General features: G+C 36.6%; 1 protein-coding gene across 1 annotated transcript in view; it reads left to right on the top strand.

The window, feature by feature from the left end:
* Positions 1 to 23136, top strand: part of IKKepsilon (I-kappaB kinase epsilon) — a 406399-nt gene that overhangs the window by 93593 nt on the left and 289670 nt on the right. The window contains exons 6-7 of the mRNA XM_090415707.1: positions 948 to 1038; positions 11479 to 11636. Of these exons, the coding sequence (XP_090271833.1) occupies positions 948 to 1038; positions 11479 to 11636 (249 nt within the window). The remainder of the gene's footprint in view (positions 1 to 947; positions 1039 to 11478; positions 11637 to 23136) is intronic.

Genomic DNA, 23136 nt, shown 5'->3' with positions numbered 1-23136 from the left:
TGAAAATGTCAACTGTTATTCCATATGAATTTAAACCAGTTTTAACTTATGGATTTAAGAGCTGGGTCAGAAGTAAAACACTTGACCAAAGACTACGGACTGCAGATAGGAGAATCCTGAGAAAGAATAGAGGCGTGAGCAAATGTTATCAATGGCAATATAATATTAAAACAAGGATATTATGAAAGAACTTGACATTGTCAGCATCCAGGATTAGCAGAGCTAATCTCAGGTAGAATGGTCACTTAAACAGAATGGGCAAGGAAAGATTAGCAAAACAAATGTCTGCCAGGTTGACAGGAAAACAACCCAGAGGAAGGCCAAGGTATATGTCGATTGATACGGTATAAAGTGCCTTAGACGATAGAAATATAAGATCTGATAATGTTGGATTCTTGACAAGTAACAGACTGATTTGGAGGAAAATTGGAGGTAGGAAGTTAGTAATGATGTAAATTTTTCATGTAGTACTATCATATCCTGTACATCCCTTGAGGGTACATGGCAGAAATTTGAAGGTGATGATAATCTGGTTCATGGGAGTACAAGGAACAGGCAAGGACTTGTATTGGTGAGGGTAGCAAAGGTGCATTACGAGCAGTAGTTAGAATGAAGCCAAAAAAAAAAAAAAAAAAATTGAGTATTTTTGATATTCTCAGTGTCAGTGGGCCTTCCTGATGATTCAGAAGATTTTTCTTTCTATATTCATTGGGATGATAAGCACAAATAGGTTTCATTTTAAGTTTCCCATTCCCCAGTGAATATTTATGAGATTAATAAATATTTATTGTCACCCAGTTAGAAATTATAACCATAGTGAAAGTAAAATATTAAATTGTTTTGCTGAAGAAATGGCCTTTAAACTTGTTAAATTTGTTTATAGGGGAAAAAAATAAACTTTTATTTTTAGAGGTTAAAAAACATCTTTCTGTTTCACTTTTTTGCAGGTCAGTGTATAAGTTAACTGACTTTGGAGCTGCTAGAGAATTAGATGATGATCAACAGTTTACATCCCTATATGGAACTGAAGAGTATCTGGTAAGTATGCATGCAATTTTATTTCAGGTATTCATGCTTAGTTTCAGCCAAAGAAAATTGATTATTATTAAAATTTGAACATTTCTATTTAGAATCCTTGTTACCAGAGGGAATTATGAATTTACTTTGAGTGAATTCACAAATCCTTCTGGTAACAAGGACACTGATCTGATGCTCTTACTCACCCCCCCCCACACACACACACATAAAGTCCTAGTATCTAAATCTGTCTAGAGGAATTGTATTGTGTGGCAGTCCTTTTGATAATAAGTTCCTTATCCCTACCTTGCAAATTGCTTTCCAGTACAGGATGTTTCAAAAGGATGTATATAACTTTGCAGGAGAACAGAGAATAAGTCAGAAGATATACAAAAGCTGAGTGAGTGTCATAATGTAGTGAAACACATCAATTTGGTCACATAACTTTATTACCAAATGACAACACTAGATTGCATGATATGTCACACCATTTGAAAATGGTGACTTTTGATGGTGCAGGACAAGCACGTTTATGCTTTGGTTTGAGGAAACAAGGTCTGCACCACAAGCTCAGAGGAATTTCTGCACACAGTATGAAAATTGGAATTCCACGTGTGTGTGGCATGTTTTACAACAGCGTCTACATTTAATGCCCTACAAATTTACCCTCATACATTTGAAGAAAGTTGATAAGATGATTCACCAGGATTTCTGTACGGAAATGATCAGTAGGATAGAATAAAAATGAGAAATTTTTGGACATGATTGTTTTTAGTGATGAGTGCACTTTTCATGTAAGTGGACAAGTAAACATTCATAACTGCAGCATTTGGGAGTGTCACGAACATAGAACATGTTTGTGGCATGCCAAAGACTAATGTTTTTTGCAACACAAGCAAGAAGAAAGAATATGGACCCTTCTTTTATTGGAGCTACTGTTACTGGTGGTGTGTTTCTGGACATGCTACAAGGGTACCTAATACCACAATTAGACGATGATGACCATGACAGATGGTTACATTTCCAGCAGGATGCAGCATCTCCTCATTACCTGGTGGCCATGGTAGCATGGCCACCATGTTCCCCCAACCTTACACCATTAGATTTTTTTTCTTGTGGGGCATTGTGAACTATCAAGTCTTTGTACCACCACCACTACCAGCCATTTTGAATGAGCTGCATTCCAGAATATACTTCTGGCATTGCTGAAGTTATGCCAGTGCTCTGCTGCATGTTTGCAGGAAATTAATTACAGATGGGATGTCTGCAGAATTACTGGAGGCAGTTATATTGAACTTTAACTGTCTGTGTTGAAACTTCACGTGTTATGATACATTTTCACGGTAATAAAAATTGTACATCTATCGAATTTGCCTCTTATTGTCATTACCCTCTTTTGAAACACCCTATATTATGAGCATGGTGCATTTTGTTCAGCACTTTGTGACAATCTAAAATTTTAATATATATCCCATTTCCAAACATCAGTTTATTTTATTAAATATGGTAATATTTAGATAAATTTATTATATTTCAGTTTGTTTTGAAATATTAGATTTGATAATAGTTTAATAATACATTTTACTTTTATTGATCTTTATTAATTTGTCTTGTATTCACTTTGTGAGATAAACAAAAAAATTCATGTTAGTTATTTTTAATCCTTTGAATATATTTCATTTAATTTTATTTCAAATATGGCATTTTAATTTATTCATGAATTATTGTATTTGTACTCTTACCAGATGTATATTATATTCAGGGATCCAGAAATTCACTTGGCTGTGGCAGGTGATCAAAGACAAATGACAGGTGAATTTTCAGCCTCTTTCTAAATGCAATTGCATAATTTATACTTCCTCCCCCATTTTAAAACATCCCATTCATTATCAAGTTATTGATCACAGGTGGCTGCCAATGAATTTATTAATCATCATCATCATCATCAAATTCCTGACATTTACTCTCAAGGGGGTGTACAGGATATGATAGTACTACATGAAAGATTTACATCATTACTAACTTCCTACCAAACCAATCTGTTACCTGTCAAAGCTACAACATTGTCAGATCTTATATTTATATATCTATCCTCTAAGGCACTTTTTGTTGTATCAATCCACCTATATCTTGGTCTTCCTCCAGGTCTTTTTCCTGCCAATCTGGCAGAGAACACTTGTTTGGCTAATCTTTCCAAGCCTATTTTGTTTAAGTAACCATACCACCTGAGATTAGCTCTGCTAATGCATTCCTGGATGCTAACAATGTCAAGTTCTTTCCTAATATCATCATTTTTAATATGATATTACCATTGATGCCATCTGTTCAAGCCCCTAATCTTTCTTAGGAATCTCATATCTGTGTTCTCTAGTCTTTGGTCAAGTGTTTTACTTCTGACCCAGCTCTCAGATCCATAAGTTAAAATTGGTTTGAACACTGTCTTGTATACAGCTAATTTAGTGTTTTCACTAATTTCTCTCTTATTCCATATGAATTTATTCAATTGACATCATACCATACCAGCTTTGTTGATTCTGTTGTCTATTTCCATATTTAATTTACTATCTTCACTAAAAATCGTGCCTAAGTAGCTGAAATGTTTTACTTGTTCTATAGGTTCTCCATTCACAATGCAGTTGACATTTTCAATGATTCTGCTCATTTTCATTAAGTTTGTCTTTTTATTGCTGACCTTCATACCATATCTATCACAACAGTTATTCAGTTTAGTCAAGGAATCTTGCAGACTTGTAGCAGATTTATTTAGAAGTATAACATCATCTGCATAAAGCAAGGAGCTGACATTAACATCTCCAATTTTGACATCAGGTTTAATACCACTTTCCTTCATAATGTAATCCATATAGTTAATGAATAACCGAGGTGATAATGTACATCCTTGTCTGACACCAGATTTAACATTAAACCATCTCTCTGTACTTCCTTCAATTCTAATTGCTGACTTACAACTCAAATAAAGACTAAGTATTGCTTGATATACTGATCCACTTACACCATACAACTGTAGCGTTTTGAATAGCTTCTCTCTTGGCACCTTGTGAAAAGGCTTTTTCCGTATCTACAAAACTTAAATACAGATCTTTGTTATATTCCCATAATTTTTCAAACTATTTGTCGTAAAGCAAATATTTGATCCTGACAGCCTCTATTTTTCCTGAATCCAGCTTGTTCCTTACCAAGCTTCTCTTTCACAATCCTTCTCAACCGTTTCTCAAGTATACTGGCATAAATCTTACCAGGAGCACTCAGTAGGGTAATACATCCGTAATTCTCACAATCAGTTTTATTTCCCTTTTTATGTATGGGTACTATGAGAGCTCTACTCCAATCATCTGGAATTTGTCCTTCTGTCCAGGCCCTCTGAACTATGCAGTGTAGCCACTGTAAAACTTTTATACCTCCATACCTGAGCATTTGTGGTCTAATATCATCTACTATTAAAACACTTAAGGAATTGAACAACGTAGTTAAGGATATAAATTAAATAATACTTTAATAAACATTTTCCGATATTTCGTCAATGTCACATTGCTATTTTCTAAAGGAACTTACAAAAAAGGTACGTGCAACGTAGGCTCTACAACACAGAAACTGGGAATGAAGAGTTGAAGTTATTGTTCTCCTAACAGTCCTGATGGTGCCCTCTAGCGGGCTAAGTAGGTGTTCTTGGCCATTGGGCTGAAGGTCTGCTGATGTAGGTCTCCCAAATTTGGGGCAGTCGCATACAACCAAATTTGTTGAGGTTTGGAGAATTTCTTGAGGCTGATTCCATAAACAGTCTTTCAAATTTGTATTTGCTACGGTGTATCACTGTAGCTTTCTTCCACCGTATTCTGTGGCGTGTATCCAGAGCATGGTCCGCAAGCCCAGAATGGCTGTACTTGTGAAAACGGATGTAGTCCTTGTGTTCAGAAATTCTGATATTTGCTGTCCTGCCTGTTTGGCCAAAGTAAGACAGTTTACAACTGCAAGGGACCTGGTATACACCAGGTAGGTCTAGGGGAAGTGGTTGGTCTTTAGTGGAGCGGATAAGGGATGCCAATTTTCTGTAAGGTTTATAACAGGAGGTCAGGTCATGTTTTTTTAAGATTTTGGTAATCTTTTCTGAGGTGCCTCAGATGTAAGGAATGGTGATGGATTTAGAGTAATCCTTGTGTTGGAGGGGGGGGGAGGGGATCTGTGGTTTGTAGGTTCTAATATTTTTTTGATTTTTTTTTTGGGGGGGGGGTAGCCATTGACTGAGAAAGTGTTGAGGATGTGATTTAGTTCAGTGTTTAGGGCCAAGTTGTTTGAACAGATTAGTTTAGCCCTGTTGTATAGTGTTTTCACTACTCCATATTGTTGTGAGGGGGGGGTGGTGGGATTCACCAACAGTGTTGGTGAATGTATCTGCCTGTATGGGTGGGTTTTCTGTAAACTGAGAAAACTAAGGTTCCATTAGGCTGGCAGGTGACTAGTGTATCTAGGAAAGGGAGGCAGTTGTTTTCCTCCTTTTCCAGGGTGAATTTGATTCTGGGGTGTTGGTTGTTTAAGTGTGTTAAGAAGGAGAGAAGTGTTTCAGAGCCATGTGGCCAAATAGTGAACACATCATCAACGTAGCGAAGCCATATGGTTGGTTTTTGTGGGGCAGAGGCTAAGGCTTTTTCTTCAAAGGTCTCCATAAAGAAATTGGCCAAGGGTGGGGAGAGTGGTGAACCCATGGTTGTCCCCTCTATTTGTTTGTAGAATTTTCCCTGCCAAACGAAATAGCTTGAGTTCATTGTGAACTGAAATAAGGCTGAGATAGCGGGAGAAAATTTAGCTTGGATTAGCTCTAAAGTTTCCTTGAGTGGGACATTTGTAAATAAAGAGGAGACATCAAAGCTGACCATTATGTCAGTACATTGGAGTGTAAGGTTTTCTATGCTGGCTTTGAAATGGGCTGAGTTTTTTATGTGTGATGGTGTGTTGCCAGTATAGTGTGTGAGCTCTTTGGCCAAATGTTTAGCTAATTTGTATTGCTCCCAAAAAGATACCTAGTGAGGATATTATGATCCAGATCGAACGCGGAATCCGCCACCTTCCACATCAAGTCGCCAACAGTGTAAGACTGGATGTAGCCTGTGTCCTTTCCAAAGCAAGACCACCAAAAACCAACATATCCAGCAAAGAATATAAAGCTCTACAGGAAATGAAAAATAATAAAGAATTAGTTATCACCAAAGCAGATAAGGGAAATGCAACTGTAGTACTTAACCAAAAGGACTACACAAGTAAGCTGAATGCTCTTCTATTAGATCGGGCTACTTACCTCCCCATCAATTACAATCCCACCAACTCTCAAATTAGAAAACTTCACAGGCTTCTTAAGAGAGTCACTTCTTGGCCTGTAGAAGTTACCAACAGATTAAAGCCTTTTAACTCTATACCCCCCCCCCCCCGTATTTACGGACTCCCAAAAATACACAAAGAAAATGTGCCATTACGTCCCATAGTGGATGGCATTGATTCCCCCACATACAAATTAGCTAAACATTTGGCCAAAAAAAGGGTGCTGGAAAGGGATAATATATGTAGCAACACAGGTCTGGACCCCCCCCCCCCCCCCCAATTTGTTTGTTCCGGTTTTCTCTCTGTGTGCTCCTCAGTGGTCAATGTTGTCCTACTCCTACGGTCTCAGAGTTGACTACCGTAGGTCTCGCAAGGCATCGCAGCAGAGTACGGCAGATAAAATTGCAGGCCATCGGCAAAGAAAGTGCACCGATGTAATTCTTGAAGAAGCGAGTGCTAGACTCGAAGAATACACATGATTTCCACGTGGCAACAAACCTTGAACAACAAAGTTTTCCTCTGTGAAGGAAGGACGGGAGGAACCCCGAAAACTTGTGCAATGTAGATAAGTACTTTACATATTCTTTGTCCCTTAAACATTAGGATGATTGTGAATGGAAGAAATTTTGTGTTTCAGAATGAAAAATGAACTTTGAAGATTAAGCAGATTATAGAACATTTTAAATCTCATTAGTCTGATTGTCCGAGAATCGTGAATTTGTTAAGAACCAATGTTTTAACCCATATGAAAAGGAAACAAGATGTGTTTGTTCCTAACGAGCACCTGATCAACTGTATATAATATTTTAACCATTTGAAGGAAACATTCTATGTAATGAGAAATTGTATATTTAAGGTATGAGAGAGTGAGTGAAACCTTAGATGATTTAACTTAGTATTGCTTACATAATGTCTGTGTCTTGTATTACTTATGAGTTCATTAAATATGTTTCATTGTTTCAAATGTGCGTGATCTGACCATGTAGACTGACTCTTAAAACTCATAAAAATTATGAACCTGTTAATCTGTATATGTATGCGGGGATACCCAAAGTAAGTTAAGAAGGAAGGGCTACGACTGCAAGATTAGAACACCTACAGCTTCTGATTTAGTTGTAACCACATTAGTGGCATCTAATTTCTGTGACCCTCCCTAGGTTGAGATATACTCTGTACTTAAGCTCAGGCTGGCACAGTATATAAATTCGTCTGAGAAAAAAAGAGGATGCCTCACACAAGTTAGAGAGTAGGTAATCTAAGGGTCCTATATAGTATTTGATAGACAAAGTTTAGAGAAATGTTTTAGGAAAAGAATTAGAGCAAAGTGCCATGAACAACAACAACACACGTAGTATAAGAACAAAAATAACAAAGGAGAACACAAAAGAGGGAAAAATAACAGCTGTCAGGATCAGATTTTCACTTTATGACAAATAGTTGAGAAATCATCGGAATATAATAAAGATCTGTATTTTAGTTTTGTAGATCTGGAAAAGGCATATCACAAGGTGCCAAGAGAGAAGCTATTCAAAACACTACAGTTATATTGTGTCAACAGGGCATTATATCAAGCAATACTTAGTCTTTATTTGAGTTGTAAGTCAGCAGTTAAAATTGAAAGAAGTACAGGAAGATGGTTTAATGTTAAATCTGGTGTCAGACAAGGATGTACATTATCCATTCTTGTTATTCGTTATCTATATGGCTCACATTATGAAGGAAAGTGTTATTGAACCTGATATCAAAATTGGAGGTGTTAATGTCAGCTCTTTGCTTTATGCAGACGATGTTATACTTCTAAATAAATTTGCTACAAGTCTGCAAGATTCCCTGACGAAATTAAATAACTGTTATAATAGATATGGTATGAAGGTCAGCAATAAAATGTCAAAGACAATGAAAATGAGCAGAATTGTTGAAAATGTCAACTGCAATGTGAATGGAGAACCTATAGAACAAGTAAAACATTTCAGCTACTTAGGCACAATTTTTAGTGAAGATAGTGAATTAAACATGGAAATAGAAAACAGAATCAACAAAGCTGGTATGGTAGGAAGTCAACTGAATAAATTCATATAGAATAAGAGAGAAATTAGTCAGAACACTAAATTAGCTGTATACAAGACAGTGTCCAAATCAGTTTTAACTTATGGATCTGAGAGCTGGGTCAGAACTAAAACACTTGACCGAAGACTAGAGACTGTAGACCCATTACCCTTATCTAGTTCAGCTGTCCCTGTATTATAAAACGTGAGCAAGTTACTGATGCATGATCTGCCCTTCAGAAAACCATGCTGTCCCCCATACTGTGTCCCATTTCCATCTATCATTCCTGTATTTTGCCTTTGACTAATGTCTCCAAAACCTTGACAGTGACTTCTGATATGCTGATTGGTCGGTAATTTGCAACAGCTGTACTGGAACCGCCTTTATGCAATGGAACTATTTTCCCCTCTTTCCATCCCCTCGGGACTAATCCAGAGCTGAGACTTAAATTGAATAATTTGGTCAAGAGCACTGACAATTACTTTGCTGCTTCACATAAGACTCGAACTGGTATACCATCCAATCCCACAGATGTATTCGCATTAAGGTTCTGTAATATACTATTCACCTCCTTTTCATTCACCTCAATTCCCATATAAGCCATTGATTCCCTCATTCCTGCATATCACCGCCTGAATGATAAAGTTCTAAGTGAGAAGTGCTAAACTAGTTGATACTACAGTTATCTGTGAACATGTCAGTCTTATTGCTGAAATGGAAAAACTTTTAATGGTGTAGATTGTTGACCAAAATGATAGGCACGTTTCTTTCCTTGTATCAAGCTATTCAAAATAACTTTTACATTTATGAAAATTTTAATGTTTCATTTGCTTATCTGACATAAAAAAGCGGTTTATTTATGTCATTTATTCATATACATGATTACTTGAAAACATTCTTCGCATATATATGACTATTTAGTTATCTTATTAAACCATTACACGTATCCACAACTGGGGGGAAAAAGGCAGTGTTTTCTGTTGTTGTGTCGGAAAAAGTGCTGATTCACTTTTGATGAGTCATCCTTTTTCCGACCCAACACAAGGTAACCTCAGAAGGGATAGATAAGGACATACTTATGCCTCCAGATAGAAAATGTGCCTATTAATGACCTAGAAAATGTATATATATATATATACAGTTTTGTAAAATTTAAGTAATGTTAAAGTAGCCCATAAACTAAATAAAGAATGTTTGTAAATTAATTAAGATGGAAAATCATGTATAATTGCTAAAGAGATGTGTATAAGTTAATACAAGTTTTAGGCCATGTCAAAGACAGTTCGTGCCCACGGTGTCCAATTGGCAGCTGCCGTATGCATGACGACACCACCGAGTGAGGGCGCTGTTTTGTAGTATATAGGTTTCGGCGGGGATTTGAATCGCTCTCTTCTCTTCTCGTTTTTGTCGGTTCCTGGTTTCCTGAGTGGAAAGCTGTATAGTTGTGGAAAGCTTGCTGCCATGCATAGCAAGAATTTCCCCTTGCTATGCGTGCTATGTGGATCAAAGCTGCAGCTATAATGCATCCAGATTCCTAGAAGAAAGGGCCTCTGGTGAATTTACGCCAGTGTATAAGTCAGTGTATAAATCAGTGTAAGAGTGTTTCCTCTCATGTAGAACAAAGGAATAGCGAAGCCACCATTAAAGAAAATGCAGTGAGGAGATCCGAATATCCAGATAAAGCAAGAACGGTAAGCAGAAATCTTTTTGTATTAAGTTAGAGTAACCGTGGAGGAAGGAGAAACTGAACTTTGAGAGAACAGCCAATTTCCATGCAGTGTCTAAAGAACTGTCTGCATTTGGACATTTTGTCTACATCTAAGAAAAAAAAAAAGGCATCTTAGGCTTGAGCCGAATAGGAGACTGAGGCTTCGGACTGTTTGTGTCTAAAGAAGGAAACTAATGTTATAATGTTTAAACTTAATTTGAATGCTAACTAAAATTCTGGGGGAGGATAAAGTCTGAAATATAAGAAGGAACATTATCTCATGAAATCTATGTCAGAGTTGTAGAATTGACTTGTATATATATGTAATTTATATGTGTAATAGTAATAGGGAATTTAGTATAAGTTGTCAGAGTCTGAGAATAATTATATATAGAAGTGAAAGATTTGTGTCAGTATAAAAGATTATAGTGTAGAACTTCTTGGATGTGTTAATTTAAGAAAAAAGGGAGGGAACTCAGACTCTTTTAGAATGGAAGGTTTAACTAATATGTATCTCTATGTTTGTGTCAAAATAAATGTATTTCTTTATGTATAACCAAATGAGTTTGTCATGTTTCTGTGGATTGAATTACCGCTTGGAAAATCACGAACTGTGTATTAGAGGGAAATCCATTAGTAACATAAGAAACGGGACTACGACTGCAAACTTCATGATCCCTGCAGTTTCTTTCTAAGTAACCTAGGATAATATATCAGAATTCAGGTGCCGGCTGGCGCAGTCATAAAATAACTATAAATTTGTCGGCAAACGAAATAACTGATAATTAGTAGCATAAAATAATAACTGATAAAAATAATACAAAGTTATAAGCACAAAGACGAAGACACAAGATATAACACTATATATTGGTGGTCTGGAACCTAACTTGTCGTATGACCAGGTTATGCTTGTATAATGATATGCTTTTTCAACCGAGTTGTGATAAGCTGTGTTGTGTCATAAGATAATACAAAGTTATAAGCATGAAGACACAAGATATAACACTATATATTGGTGGTCTGGAACCTAACTTGTCGTATGACCAGGTTATGCTTGTATAATGATATGCTTTTTCAACCGAGTTGTGATAAGCTGTGTTGTGTCATACATTTTAAACCCACATTCATGGAAAGCATATTTCTGTATGTGTAATTATACTGAATATAGTGAGAATTAAAGAATGTATTACTTTATTTTGCCATCATAACATATAGTTTTTAAAACATCACTATAGCAATATTTTTATAAAGCAGACTAACACCTTGGGCAGGTAAATTTTTTTGGCTGGTACATTTAAGTTGTATATCTGGCACCCTGTATATTGTAAATATATATTATATTGATTATATTTATTTTTTCCCTTATATATCTTTAGCATCCAGACATGTATGAGAGAGCAGTATTAAGGTACCCAGCTGGGAAATCTTTCAGAGCCACTGTGGATCTCTGGAGCATTGGGGCCACTCTATATCATGTTGCTACAGGATATTTGCCTTTCAGACCTTATGGTGACCGCAAAAATAGAGAAACTATGTAAGTAATTTATTCATGTAGAATTATTTTATTTTGCTGTGTAAAATATTTTATAAAATATATGTAAATTACTAACAGTAATTGTAATAAAAAATTTAAAAAAAAAAAGGATAAAAATGAAATTAGATCATATAATACTAGGAAAATTAAAGAAACAATAGAAAACAATAGTAATATGAAGGTCCTAAGACGGACATTATCAGTTGAAGCAAAGGAAATAGCTGCTGTAAGAGGAAAAAATGGTGAACTTATAAAAAATAGAGATGCAATAATCAAAAGAATTCAGGAATTTTATACTGAACTTTATGAAGACAAGGACTGAGACATCCAAGAATCAACTATGGATAACTTGAGTGAGGAAGGATACGATGCCCCTGAGATCTTACAAGGTGAAATGGCAGTGTGGGAAATGAAGAATGGCAAGACCCCAGGAGAAGTCTGACTCATGGTAGATTTCTTAAAACAGGGAGGAAGCCCTGTCATCAAACAGCTGACCAAACTATAATAAATGCCTAAAACAGAGAAAAATTCCAAAAAATTGGAACAATTCACTTCTAATAATAATTTTTAAAAAGGGCAATAAGGAAGAAATTAAAAACTACAGACCTATAAGCCTACTCCAGTATTTGACCAGTGCATACTTATTCAAGCCCTAAACAAAAAGCTGAGAACATCAAACGGAGAGAAGTATGCTAAAAATAACATTATGAGATAGGAAGACAAATAAATGGATAAGATCTCAAACAGGTGTCACTGATATTGTAAAATACATTAAACGGGTTAAGTGGAGATGGGCTGGCCATATTGCCAGATGCAATGACTGGAGATGGACTAGAAATATAACAGAGTGGTGACCAATGGATGGAGCATGACAAAGAGGAAGACTGAGAAGAAGGTGGAAGGATGAACTCGAACAAGTTGCAGAAATGAGATGGACAAGAGAGAGAGAGAGAGAGAGAGAACTGAGTGACTGGAAAATCCTGGGAGAGACCTTCATCCAGCAGTGGACAGAACCAAAAGATTGAAGAAGAAGAAGAATTGTAATTAATAATGTATATCTGATACAATCATATAATCTTTTTTCCTTATTTCTCATACTAGATTATCATTATTTACTGGCAAAATCTGCAGTAGTATCTTCATTAGAATCTATTCAAAGCCCAGTCCATCTAATTTGCACTTATTAGAAAATGCCTAATGACAGTAATTCCCAATTTTTTGGTGGATACAATTGCTATTGATAGAGTTTCAACTTATAGTATGCTAATACTGCAGAACATGAACAAAATGTTAGAAGAAAGAAGAAATTCATTTTCTCTCAAGAATGTAATTACTAAGAAACATAGATTATTGTCTATTGGACAAAGACAAAAGGAAGAGTAATTAGCATATAAACTAGAAAAAATTGAGCTGTAAATGGATGATGACTAGTTTTCATTTAGTTGCCAAACTAGCGTACATACTCTTCTTTTTCTTTTCTTCTATCCACTATCTGCCTTATCCACACAACAATGTGTGGATAAGGCAGATAAGTGGTTAGATGCAAGAGAGGAATTTCTTGATGTATTTTTTGAAAACCCTGAATGTTTTAGTCATTGGAGAAGACAGTATAGGAAAGACTGCTCTAAAGAGCAGAGGTACAGGAAATGAATGCAATGATGAGAAGTTGGTTTGCTGAATTTGGAGTTGAGCTGTCAATGGATATTGACTAGAAGCTGCTCGTGTTCATGTATAATATGAGTACAAGAAAGTAGAGGAATTGCAGTATCCATTTCATAGGAGCAGAGCCCATGAAAATATCTGTAAAAGAAACATAATGCAGCAACAGAATATCCATGGGAAAGTGATTGGATGGAGGCAGTGAGGTAGGGTTCATCAGTTTAAGTGAATTGATTTTGTATATAATTTTGCAATCAAGCATTTTGAGGGAAGTTTTGGGTGCACCATCCCAAATGTGAGAACAGTATTCTAAGGTTGGACAAACAGTTTTTCTCATCCAAACAGTACTTCTCATCTCCTGAACTCCTTATAAAGTGTTAGGAGTTCAGAAGATGAGAAACACTGTTTGGAACGGAAAAGAATACCGGGTGTTGTGGAGACTGAAAAAGATATGGACTTGATGCGTTCATATCAAGATAGATTGGATGCGAGAGCTAATCCAAGGAGAGAAAACTGGTCCTAGTTGGCAAGAGGAAAATTGTCAAAAGTGACAGAAAGAGCGGAATGATAGAAATGAGACAAGACTAGAATAGGAAGGAAATCAGTGTTTAGGAGGTTGATTAAAAATGATCTTGAAATGTGAAGTTATCTCAGTGTTATAAGGTTTTGAAAATAAAAGAGAGGAGCAGTGAGTACTGTTGTTATCAATCAGACATCAGCAGTGTATGCAGAGGTTGTGATATTATGGTATTATGATCAGACTTGCCAAGAGGAGAGATGTATCTATGTTATGGTGTATTTAAGGCCCCCCCCCCCCTAAATACACCTTCATCTCCCAACACCTCCAGGGTGTTGGGAGATGAAGATGATTGTTTAGAATTCTGGTGGGATCATGGAATTGGGTAGAATCATTGTTAATAGAAAGCAGTTTGGCTTCTTTACCTTACCAGTTTGTCTGTGAAGTTTGAGAGGAGAAAGCCAGTCAGAATTGTAGACATTGAAATTGCTAAGTAAGATTATCTAGCTGTTGGGATAGTTGGATTGTATATGATTGTCTTTCAGAGATAGATAGTCAAAATGGTCAGTGAAGTCATTGAAGTTTAGAGAATGCGGAAGGAGCCAATGGAAATAAAGTGGAATGGATAGACCTTAAGTAAGAGCAGATCATATTAAGGGGATTCCAGGTCTGATAATTTTTACCACGAGATATCACACCTGACCAAAGCTCAGGTACCACCCTTCTTGTGAAAGGCATCATCATGGAGGATGCAGTGAGGAAAGTGAAGGTAAGACATTGTTGTAGAAGATGGTAGTTGTGGTTCAGTGATAAATTGTATATCCTGTTTAAATGATTGTAGGTGGCTGTGCACAGCGTTGATATTGGAATTAAGATCCCTGATGTTAGTGAAAGCAATTTGAAAGATTTTTTTATTCGGTTGATTTCTGAGTTTCTTTTGCAATTATTAATTAAGGTATTTTTTGAGCTTTTTTTTTTTTTTGATGGCACATGCATACTTATTGGAATTAAGATGGATTTCTCTGCACTTGTCAGAGAGTTTACATATTGATTGGAAATGATGTTGCTGCTAGGCTGGACAGCTGATGATGATGATACTGTTTCCCTGCTCAGTTAGGTGTTGATTCTTTCGATTCCATTGTTGGTGGAATAGTCAGTGGTGATGATGTTTGTGGAGAATACAGCCTCTCATCTTTTGCCTGAAGACTGTGAGCAGGTGTTCAGCTGCCTCTCTCTCTCTCTCTCTCTCTTGGTGAAGGTATCTATCTTCTCTTGTGTACTGAAGTATTGGATGCTTTCCTTGCTGTTCATGTATAACACAAAGTTATTTTTCTTCAGAATCAGATGAACATAGGTTATCTATCTATACCATATTTATATATGGAGCAATACCTTGAAGCTGTAGCGAAACAGGTTCCACCCAAAAACATTACTCATGTCTTCAAGAGTGGTAAGCATTATGCAAATGTATTATAACAATACAAGGGTGGTCTGTAAAGTTCTCGGCCTCTACCATAGATGGCAACACTATCGACAAGGTTTTTTTTCCTAAGTAGTTGGTACATCTGTCATAAGCATCCATGTGAAATTGATGTCTGAAGCAAAAGTGTTGTCTGTATCCCTTGAAATGGATAAAATTCAGTATCCTGCAGTTATAAAATTCTTTGTAAAAGAAGGTTTAAAGCCAAAAGAAATTCATTCGAAGTTCATAAGAGTTTATGGGTACTCTTCTCCTTCGTTTACGACAATTAAGAAATGGGCTGCTGAGTTTAAACATGGCCGTACCAGCCTTGAAGATGATCCACATGAAGGACATCCAACAAGTGTAACAACACCAGAAATCATTGATGAAGTGCATGATATAGTATTGGATGACTGGCGAGTCAAAGTGTGTGAAATTGTTGAGACTATAAGCATTTCAAAAGAAAGTATAGGATATATTTTGCATGAGGAATTGCAAATGAAAAAGATTTGCACAAGATGGGTGCCATGCTTGCTCACAGCAAATCAAAAATGCACTCACATGAAAATCTCTGAATTGTGCTTGGAGAGTTTTAACAAGAATAAAACTGATTTTGTGCATCGATTTATTACTATTGATGAGACTTGGATTCAGCATTACACACCAGAATCCAAATAGCAGTCAAACCAGTGGACAGAACCAAGTTGTTCAGCACCAAAGAAGGCAAAGTCAGTTCCATCAGAGGAAAGGTCATGGCATCGGTGTTTTGGGATGCTAAAGGCATTTTTTTATTAATTATCTTGAAAAGGGTAAAACAGTAACTGGGAAATATTATTCCGATCATTTAACCAGGCTAGACGAAAAAATTTGTGAGAAAAGACCCGGTATGCAGAAGAAAAAAAATCATCTTTCATCAGGACAAAGCACCTGCCCACAAAGGTGTTTTGGCAATGAGAAAATTAAGGGATCTGCACTATATGAATTGTTGGAACATCCACCCTATTCCCCAGATTTAGCTCCTGCTGTCTTCTATCTCTTCTCCTTGCTGGTCAGTGTTTTTCTTTGAATCAAGAGGTGATTGTAGCCATAGAGAGGTATTTTTCAGATCTTACTGAGAACCACTACAGGGATGGGATAATGGCTCCAGAGCATCACTGGAATAAATGTATTAGTCTTTAGGGAGATTATGTTAAAAACTTAAATCATTTTTAAAATTATATATTCGTGTTTTCCTCAGACACCCTCGTACATCATGGAGCAAGGAATTAATATAAAAAAAGTGTATTGTGTAATGTTTCTCCCATCATGATTTATCTAACAAAGGTAACTGTTTCATATGTCCATCTGAAATCAGCCACCAAATTATCTGGGGATTCTTATGGAAATATGGCACTTTGACAGGCAAGATATGCACCTGCACCTCTACAACCAGGCCTGGGTTTACTTGCATTAAAAGCTTTTGAAGGTAGGTTTCGATGCACTTCAGCAGCATTACCAATTCCATGCCAAAAATAGTGAATGTTGATGACAGAGTAGCCTACACCATCATGGCTGTCCAATGCTTTGATTGCCACAAGGAGGGTCATAGAAGGAAAACATGCCCACTCATTCTGAAAAAATCAAAACCAGCTGGCATCACTACAAATGAAAACAAACCTGAAAATGAGATTCCAGAAAAATGGTTGGGGCAGCAAGTTTTCCTGCAGTCCCAAATGTTTCATCAGACATATCGGTGTCTAATTCAAGCAATGCTGACAAAATTCCTCCTATGAAAGAAACCTTCTGTGAGTCAGTTCAAAGCAAAACATCAGAGAGGTAGATGCAGAGAGAAAAGCAACAACAAAAGCACCATATCACAATAAAGAAGCACATGAAAGAAGTACATTTCACAGCAATGGCTGTGAAACAGTCAACCAAACAGCCAAAACATAACCAATGCATTTGCACAAAAGAAACATTATATTCAAGCATCATCATCATCATCATCATCATCATCAAATTCCTGCCATGTACCCTCAAGAGGTGTACAGGATATGATAGTACTACATGAAAAAATTACATCATTACTAACTTCCTATCTACAATTTTCCTCCAAATCAGTCTGTTACTTGTCAAGACTCCAACATTATCAGCTCTTATATTTCTATCATCTAAGGCACTTTGTACCGTATCAATCCACCTATATCTTGGTCTTCCTCTGGGTCGCTTTCCTGACAACCTGGCAGAGAACACTTGTTTGGCTAATCTTTTCTCTCCCATTCTATTTAAGTGACCATACCACCTGAGATTAGCTCTGCTAACGCATTCCTGGATGCTGGCAATGTCAAGTTCTTTCCTAATATCCTCATTTTTAATATGATATTGCCATTGATGCCATCTGTTCACACCTCTAATCTTTCTCAGGACTCTCATATCTGCGGTCTCTAGTCTTTGGTCAAGTGTTTTACTTCTGACCCAGCTCTCGGATCCATAAGTTAAAACTGGTTTGAACACTGTCTTGTATACAGCTAATTTAGTGTTCCGACTAATTTCTCTCTTATTCCATATGAATTTATTCAATTGACTTCCCACCATACCAGCTTTGCTGATTCTGTTGTCTATTTCTATATTGAATTTACCATCTTCAGTAAAAATCGTGCCTAAGTAGCTGAAATGTTTTACTTGTTCCACAGGTTCTCCATTCACAACACAGTTGATATTTTCAATGATTCTGCCTATTTTCATTGTCTTTGTCTTTTTATTGCTGACCTTCATACCATATCTATTACAACAGTTATTCAATTTAGTCAAAGAAGCTTGCAGACTTGTAGCGGATTGATTTAGAAGTATAACATCATCCGCATAAAGCAAAGAGCTGACATTAACATCTCCAATTTTGATATCAGGTTTAATACCACTTTCCTTCATAATGTGATCCATATAGATAATGAATAACAGAGGGGATAATGTACATCCTTGTCTCACACCAGATTTCACATTAAACCATCTTCCTCTACTTCCTTCAATTCTAACTGCTGACTTACAACTCAAATAAAGACTAAGTATTGCTTGATATAATTCCCCATTCACACCATATAACTGCAGCGTATTGAATAGCTTCTCTCTTGGCACTTTGTCATATGCCTTTTCCAAATCAACAAAACTTAAATACAGATATTCAATTAAATATTCAAGCATGCATGAATATAATATTTATATTTACAACCATTAGAAGGGGATGATAAGCTCAAGCTTCCCGAATCTTTAGATAATGATGAGGAAACGGATAATGCCATTCTCCCACACACACTGAAGTTTTTTAAGGCACATTACACTATGACTCACAGCATACAATATGTTACTAGACTGCAAACATCAGTAGGCTGATAATTCAGCTAAAATGTCTGAGAAACCTTCTGTCTGGGAAAAAAGGTAAGAAATAATCATGACTCTTAGGAAAAGGATCTGCTACTTATCAATGACCTAGAACCCCATGACAACATAACTATCCATCTTGATCACCCCATCAGTTTACAACAAATAAACCAGCATATCATGAGTACTGCAGTAACTATGACATTATTAAATGCTAGAGATGTGCCATACTGCTGATAAACAGGTTAGCATCCCAGCATATACTTGACCACTATCCAGAAATAGTAATGCTGCAGAAACTAATGTGCACTCCATACAAAAATCCTTCAACCAATGGAAGCACTAGCCATACAATTTACACTACTGTGTTACCACACAACATGAATCAAGAGTTACAATTGGTACCTAACACACAAGTTCGTTAAATCTGCAAGTAATTGAGACCTTTCTAGGATGTGCAATTTATGCCAGCATCCAAACACCAACTAAGAAACCAATCCACCTAATGAACATTTATATATGTCAGGATAAGCAGCTGCACAGAGTCATATTTTCAACATCAGCAATGATCATGTCATAGTTGCAGGAGATTTTAATTTTGCCCTAGACCCAACAGTGGACTGTCATCAATGTCAAAAAAACCATCAAACTTTAGTTCAACTTATCAACAGCTATGAACTCACAGGTGTATTCAGATAATGAAATCCACATCAAAAGAGAATTCTCCTGGAGAGCTTACGGTGGACCAAGCAGAGCACTATATCAATGTCTTGACAGATGCTACGCCTATAAGCATACCATTCTTTTAGTAAAAGATATCTCATGTATTCCATTACAGATATCAGACCCACAACTCTGCACTCATCAGTATTTCCCTTCTTGAACATCACAGCAAACACATAGGTGGAGCATACTGGATGTTTAACAATAGCCAATGACAGAATCCAAATTACTTGACCAGCACAAGAAACTTCATCGGCATACTCATAACTGACATGCTCACTACACAACCAATCTTGAGTGGTGGTTGCTCCTCAAAACCGAACTCAAGATATTCATTCAGAAGTGCAGTCATAAACTAAGTCTGAGCAGACAAGCAACATTACATCAACTCAACTCTGAAGAATATCAATCGCTTAAAATCACAATAAGTCTCGCTTGGAAGATAGCTACAGGTGCCCTGATAAGATCTTGCTAAAAGTGCATAAACTTTACAGATGCACCCACCAAATAATTTTTTTCTCATTAAATATATGGCATCAGGCATCCACTGACCTTTGTGCCATAAGAACAGACAGTGGTAACATTATAGAGAATAAATCTCCGGAGCCTAACAACAAGTTCTGCCAGTGGATAGGCTTATGTGTTCGTCAGACATGTTGTAATAGGTTTCACGGTATGATAAGAACACAGATGGTTAAGAAAATAACTATTTATTAACTTAAAAGCTAATATTTTGATGTTATTATATCCAGCATCTTCAGAGCACACAACACAAAGTTTGTTACAAATGCAAGACAACCACAATCCGGTGTAACAGTGGGGCTAGTATAAGTAATTGCAGCGTGCAACACAAGACTAAAGTCCTAATATGGCGCCATCTAGGAAAAAAAAAAGTTCAAAGTTTTGAAATAGTAGTCCAAATGATAGTTCTTAGAAAGTTTGAAAAAAATATAAAATAAAAAATAAAAGTAATAAATATTGGTCTTAGGATGACTGTCTCCCAAATCTTTGGTAGATTTATACAGCCATACTTGTTAAGGTTTGGAGTATGTTTTAAGGCTTCTGTTGATTCCAGGAACAACCTCTCTGACTTGTAGAAGCTTCTGTGCATTACTTTTGTTTCTTTCCAATTGATCCTGTGTGCTGGGGTATCCAAAGCATGGTCTGCCAGACCCGACTTACCATAGCGAAAGTGTTAGATATATTTTTTGTGTTCACTGAGGCAGATGTCCACATTTCTTCCTGTCTGTCCATAGTTGGCTTGATGGCAAGAACAGGGCACTTCATAGACTCCTGGATGTGATAAAGAAGTGCATTTGTTCTTAGGTGAACGGATGAGAGTTGCTAATTTTATATAAGGTTTAAATACTGTGTGTAGTTGGTGTTTGTTAAGCACCCTAGATATCTTTTCAGATGTACCTTAATGTATGGGATGGTGATGGTTTTTTGTAGTCTTCTGTGGTAGATAGAGGGGATTTATGGGTAGCATTTAGTATGTTATCTATTTTATGAGGATTATAACCATTGGTTAAGAAGGTGTGACGTAGGTGGTAAGAAAGTTCAGCAGTGTGAGCAATGTCATTGGAACAGATTGCTCTGGCTGCTCTATGGGTTAGTGTTTTTAAGATACCATATTGTTGAGAAGGGTGATAGTGTGATTGTTTGTGTAAGTATCTTCCTGTATGCGTGGGTTTTCTAGAAACCGAAAATGATAAGGAACCTTCTGGAAGACGTGTGATCAGTGTGTCCAGGAAGGGCAGGCAGTCGTTGGCTTCTAGTTCCATTGTAAAGTGGATTTTAGGGTGCTGGCTATTTAGATGCACTAAAAATGTATCAATGTGTCTGGGCCATGTGGCCAAATAGCAAACACATCGTCAATATAGCATAGCCAGAGACTAGGTTTGAGAGTGGCTGTGTACTACTTCTACATAGAACATTTTTCCAAATGTTCTATGTAGAAGTTGGCTAAGGGGGGAGAAAGGGGTGAACCCATAGCTGTCCCATCTAATTGTTTGTATATTTTCCTTTTCCATGTAAAATAACCTGCCTGTACTGTGAATTTAAATAGCTGAAATATACCTGGGGGGAAATTGTGAATTTAGTAAGTTACGTGTTTCAATCAGTGGTACATTAATGAATAATGAGGTGATATCAAAACTCACCATTAGGTCTGAACTATTTAAAGTGTGGTTTTCTAAAATACTTTTTAGGTGGGTAGAATTTTTAACAAAAGAGGGAGAATTGTTTGTGTAAGTGGTTAGTAATTTTGCTAAATGTTTAGCTAGTTTATATGTAGGACTATTTATACTATCTACAATAGGACACAAAGGTGTACCTTTTTTGTGTATTTTAGGAACACCATATATTCTGGGTGCTTTAACGTGCAAGGGTTTGAGTTTTTTGACAATTTCTTTAGGCCAGGAAGTGATTTTGTTCAGTAACTTGCACACCTTATTCTTTTGTGAGTTGGTGGGATCTCGATCTATGATTTGATATGTAGACCGGTCTTGGAGCAGTGCATGCATTTTGCTTTCATATTCTGTTGTATCCATTACTACAGTGACGTTTCCTTTGTCTGATTTGGTTATTGTAATGTGGTTATTATTACGTAGTTCTTTTAGAGCTATTATTTCTTTATGTGGGATATTATTTTTGGAAGGCTTAGAATGGATAAGGATATTGGCCATGTCTAACCTAATATTATTGGCTATAGCTGATGAGACCTCAATAAAGGTCGAAACCGGTCTGGGTAGTGGCCCCTTGCCTTTAATACAAAACATCATACATCCCCCTTCTTGGAGATGTGTTTTGGCATTAAGGGTAAATATTAAGATTAGTGATCAGAGCTTGTTCCACCTTCACCACGAGTTGCCCTGCTCTTGCACTACCTGTAGGATCAGTTAGACTTGCATCAATTGCAGGTGCAAACTTGACTTTTGGTCTGCTTGCTTACTTGGGAAATGGAGTAAACCAGGTTTAAAATTGCTTGGTATCTTTAACATATTTATACCCAAGGTAAAAATACTTTCTACATATATATATATATATATATATATATATATATATATATAATGATGGTACAACATGACAGAATTTCATGCTGGCTGGAGCCTCATCCAGGTAAACAAATCCCCCGTTGTTTTCACCAAGGAACCAGGGCAAATAGCAAAAAGTCAGCTACTGGAACAAAATTCTTGAAACACACCCCCAACTCAATATCAGAGTTCAAGATCGGCACTATCAACATAAGAAGACAGAATTGCAAAGAAATGTAGCTAGCTGTGGAATTAGATAAGTACCAGATCAGTATAATAGGGGGTGACTGAAACAAAAAAGACCAAAACTGGTGAGATCTTTCTGACCAATAAATACAAAATGTTAAACTCAGGCAATGACAATCAATCAAGGAAAAGAAGAATTAGCCATAGTATTCAACACTAAAACCAAGGCTCATCTTCTTGAATGACAGGCAGTCTCAAGTAGAGTGATGTGGGCAAATATCACAATGTGGTACTGGACAATGAGACTTATTTGTGCCTATGGTCCCACAGAAGGTTCTCCTAAGGTAGAAGTGGAGGAATTTTTTGATGCTTTAGAGAAAGCAATTGACACAATGGAAAAGGAAAAGTTGGTCCTTGTTGGGGATCTAAATAGCAAAATAGAAAATGATTGTCAGACATACAAAAATATTTTGGGAAAATTTGGAGAAAAGAACAAAGCTAATAATAATGGCAAATATCTTCTGGATTTCTGCTCTCAGGATATTAACTGGACTGGTTATTACT

Source organism: Typopeltis vanoorti, chromosome 1 (assembly GCF_054136105.1).
Source record: "Typopeltis vanoorti isolate ZY-2024b chromosome 1, IOZ_Tvanoo_1.0, whole genome shotgun sequence".
Classification (NCBI taxonomy): Eukaryota; Metazoa; Arthropoda; class Arachnida; order Uropygi; family Thelyphonidae; genus Typopeltis; species Typopeltis vanoorti.
This window is presented reverse-complemented; position numbering and strand designations above follow the sequence as displayed.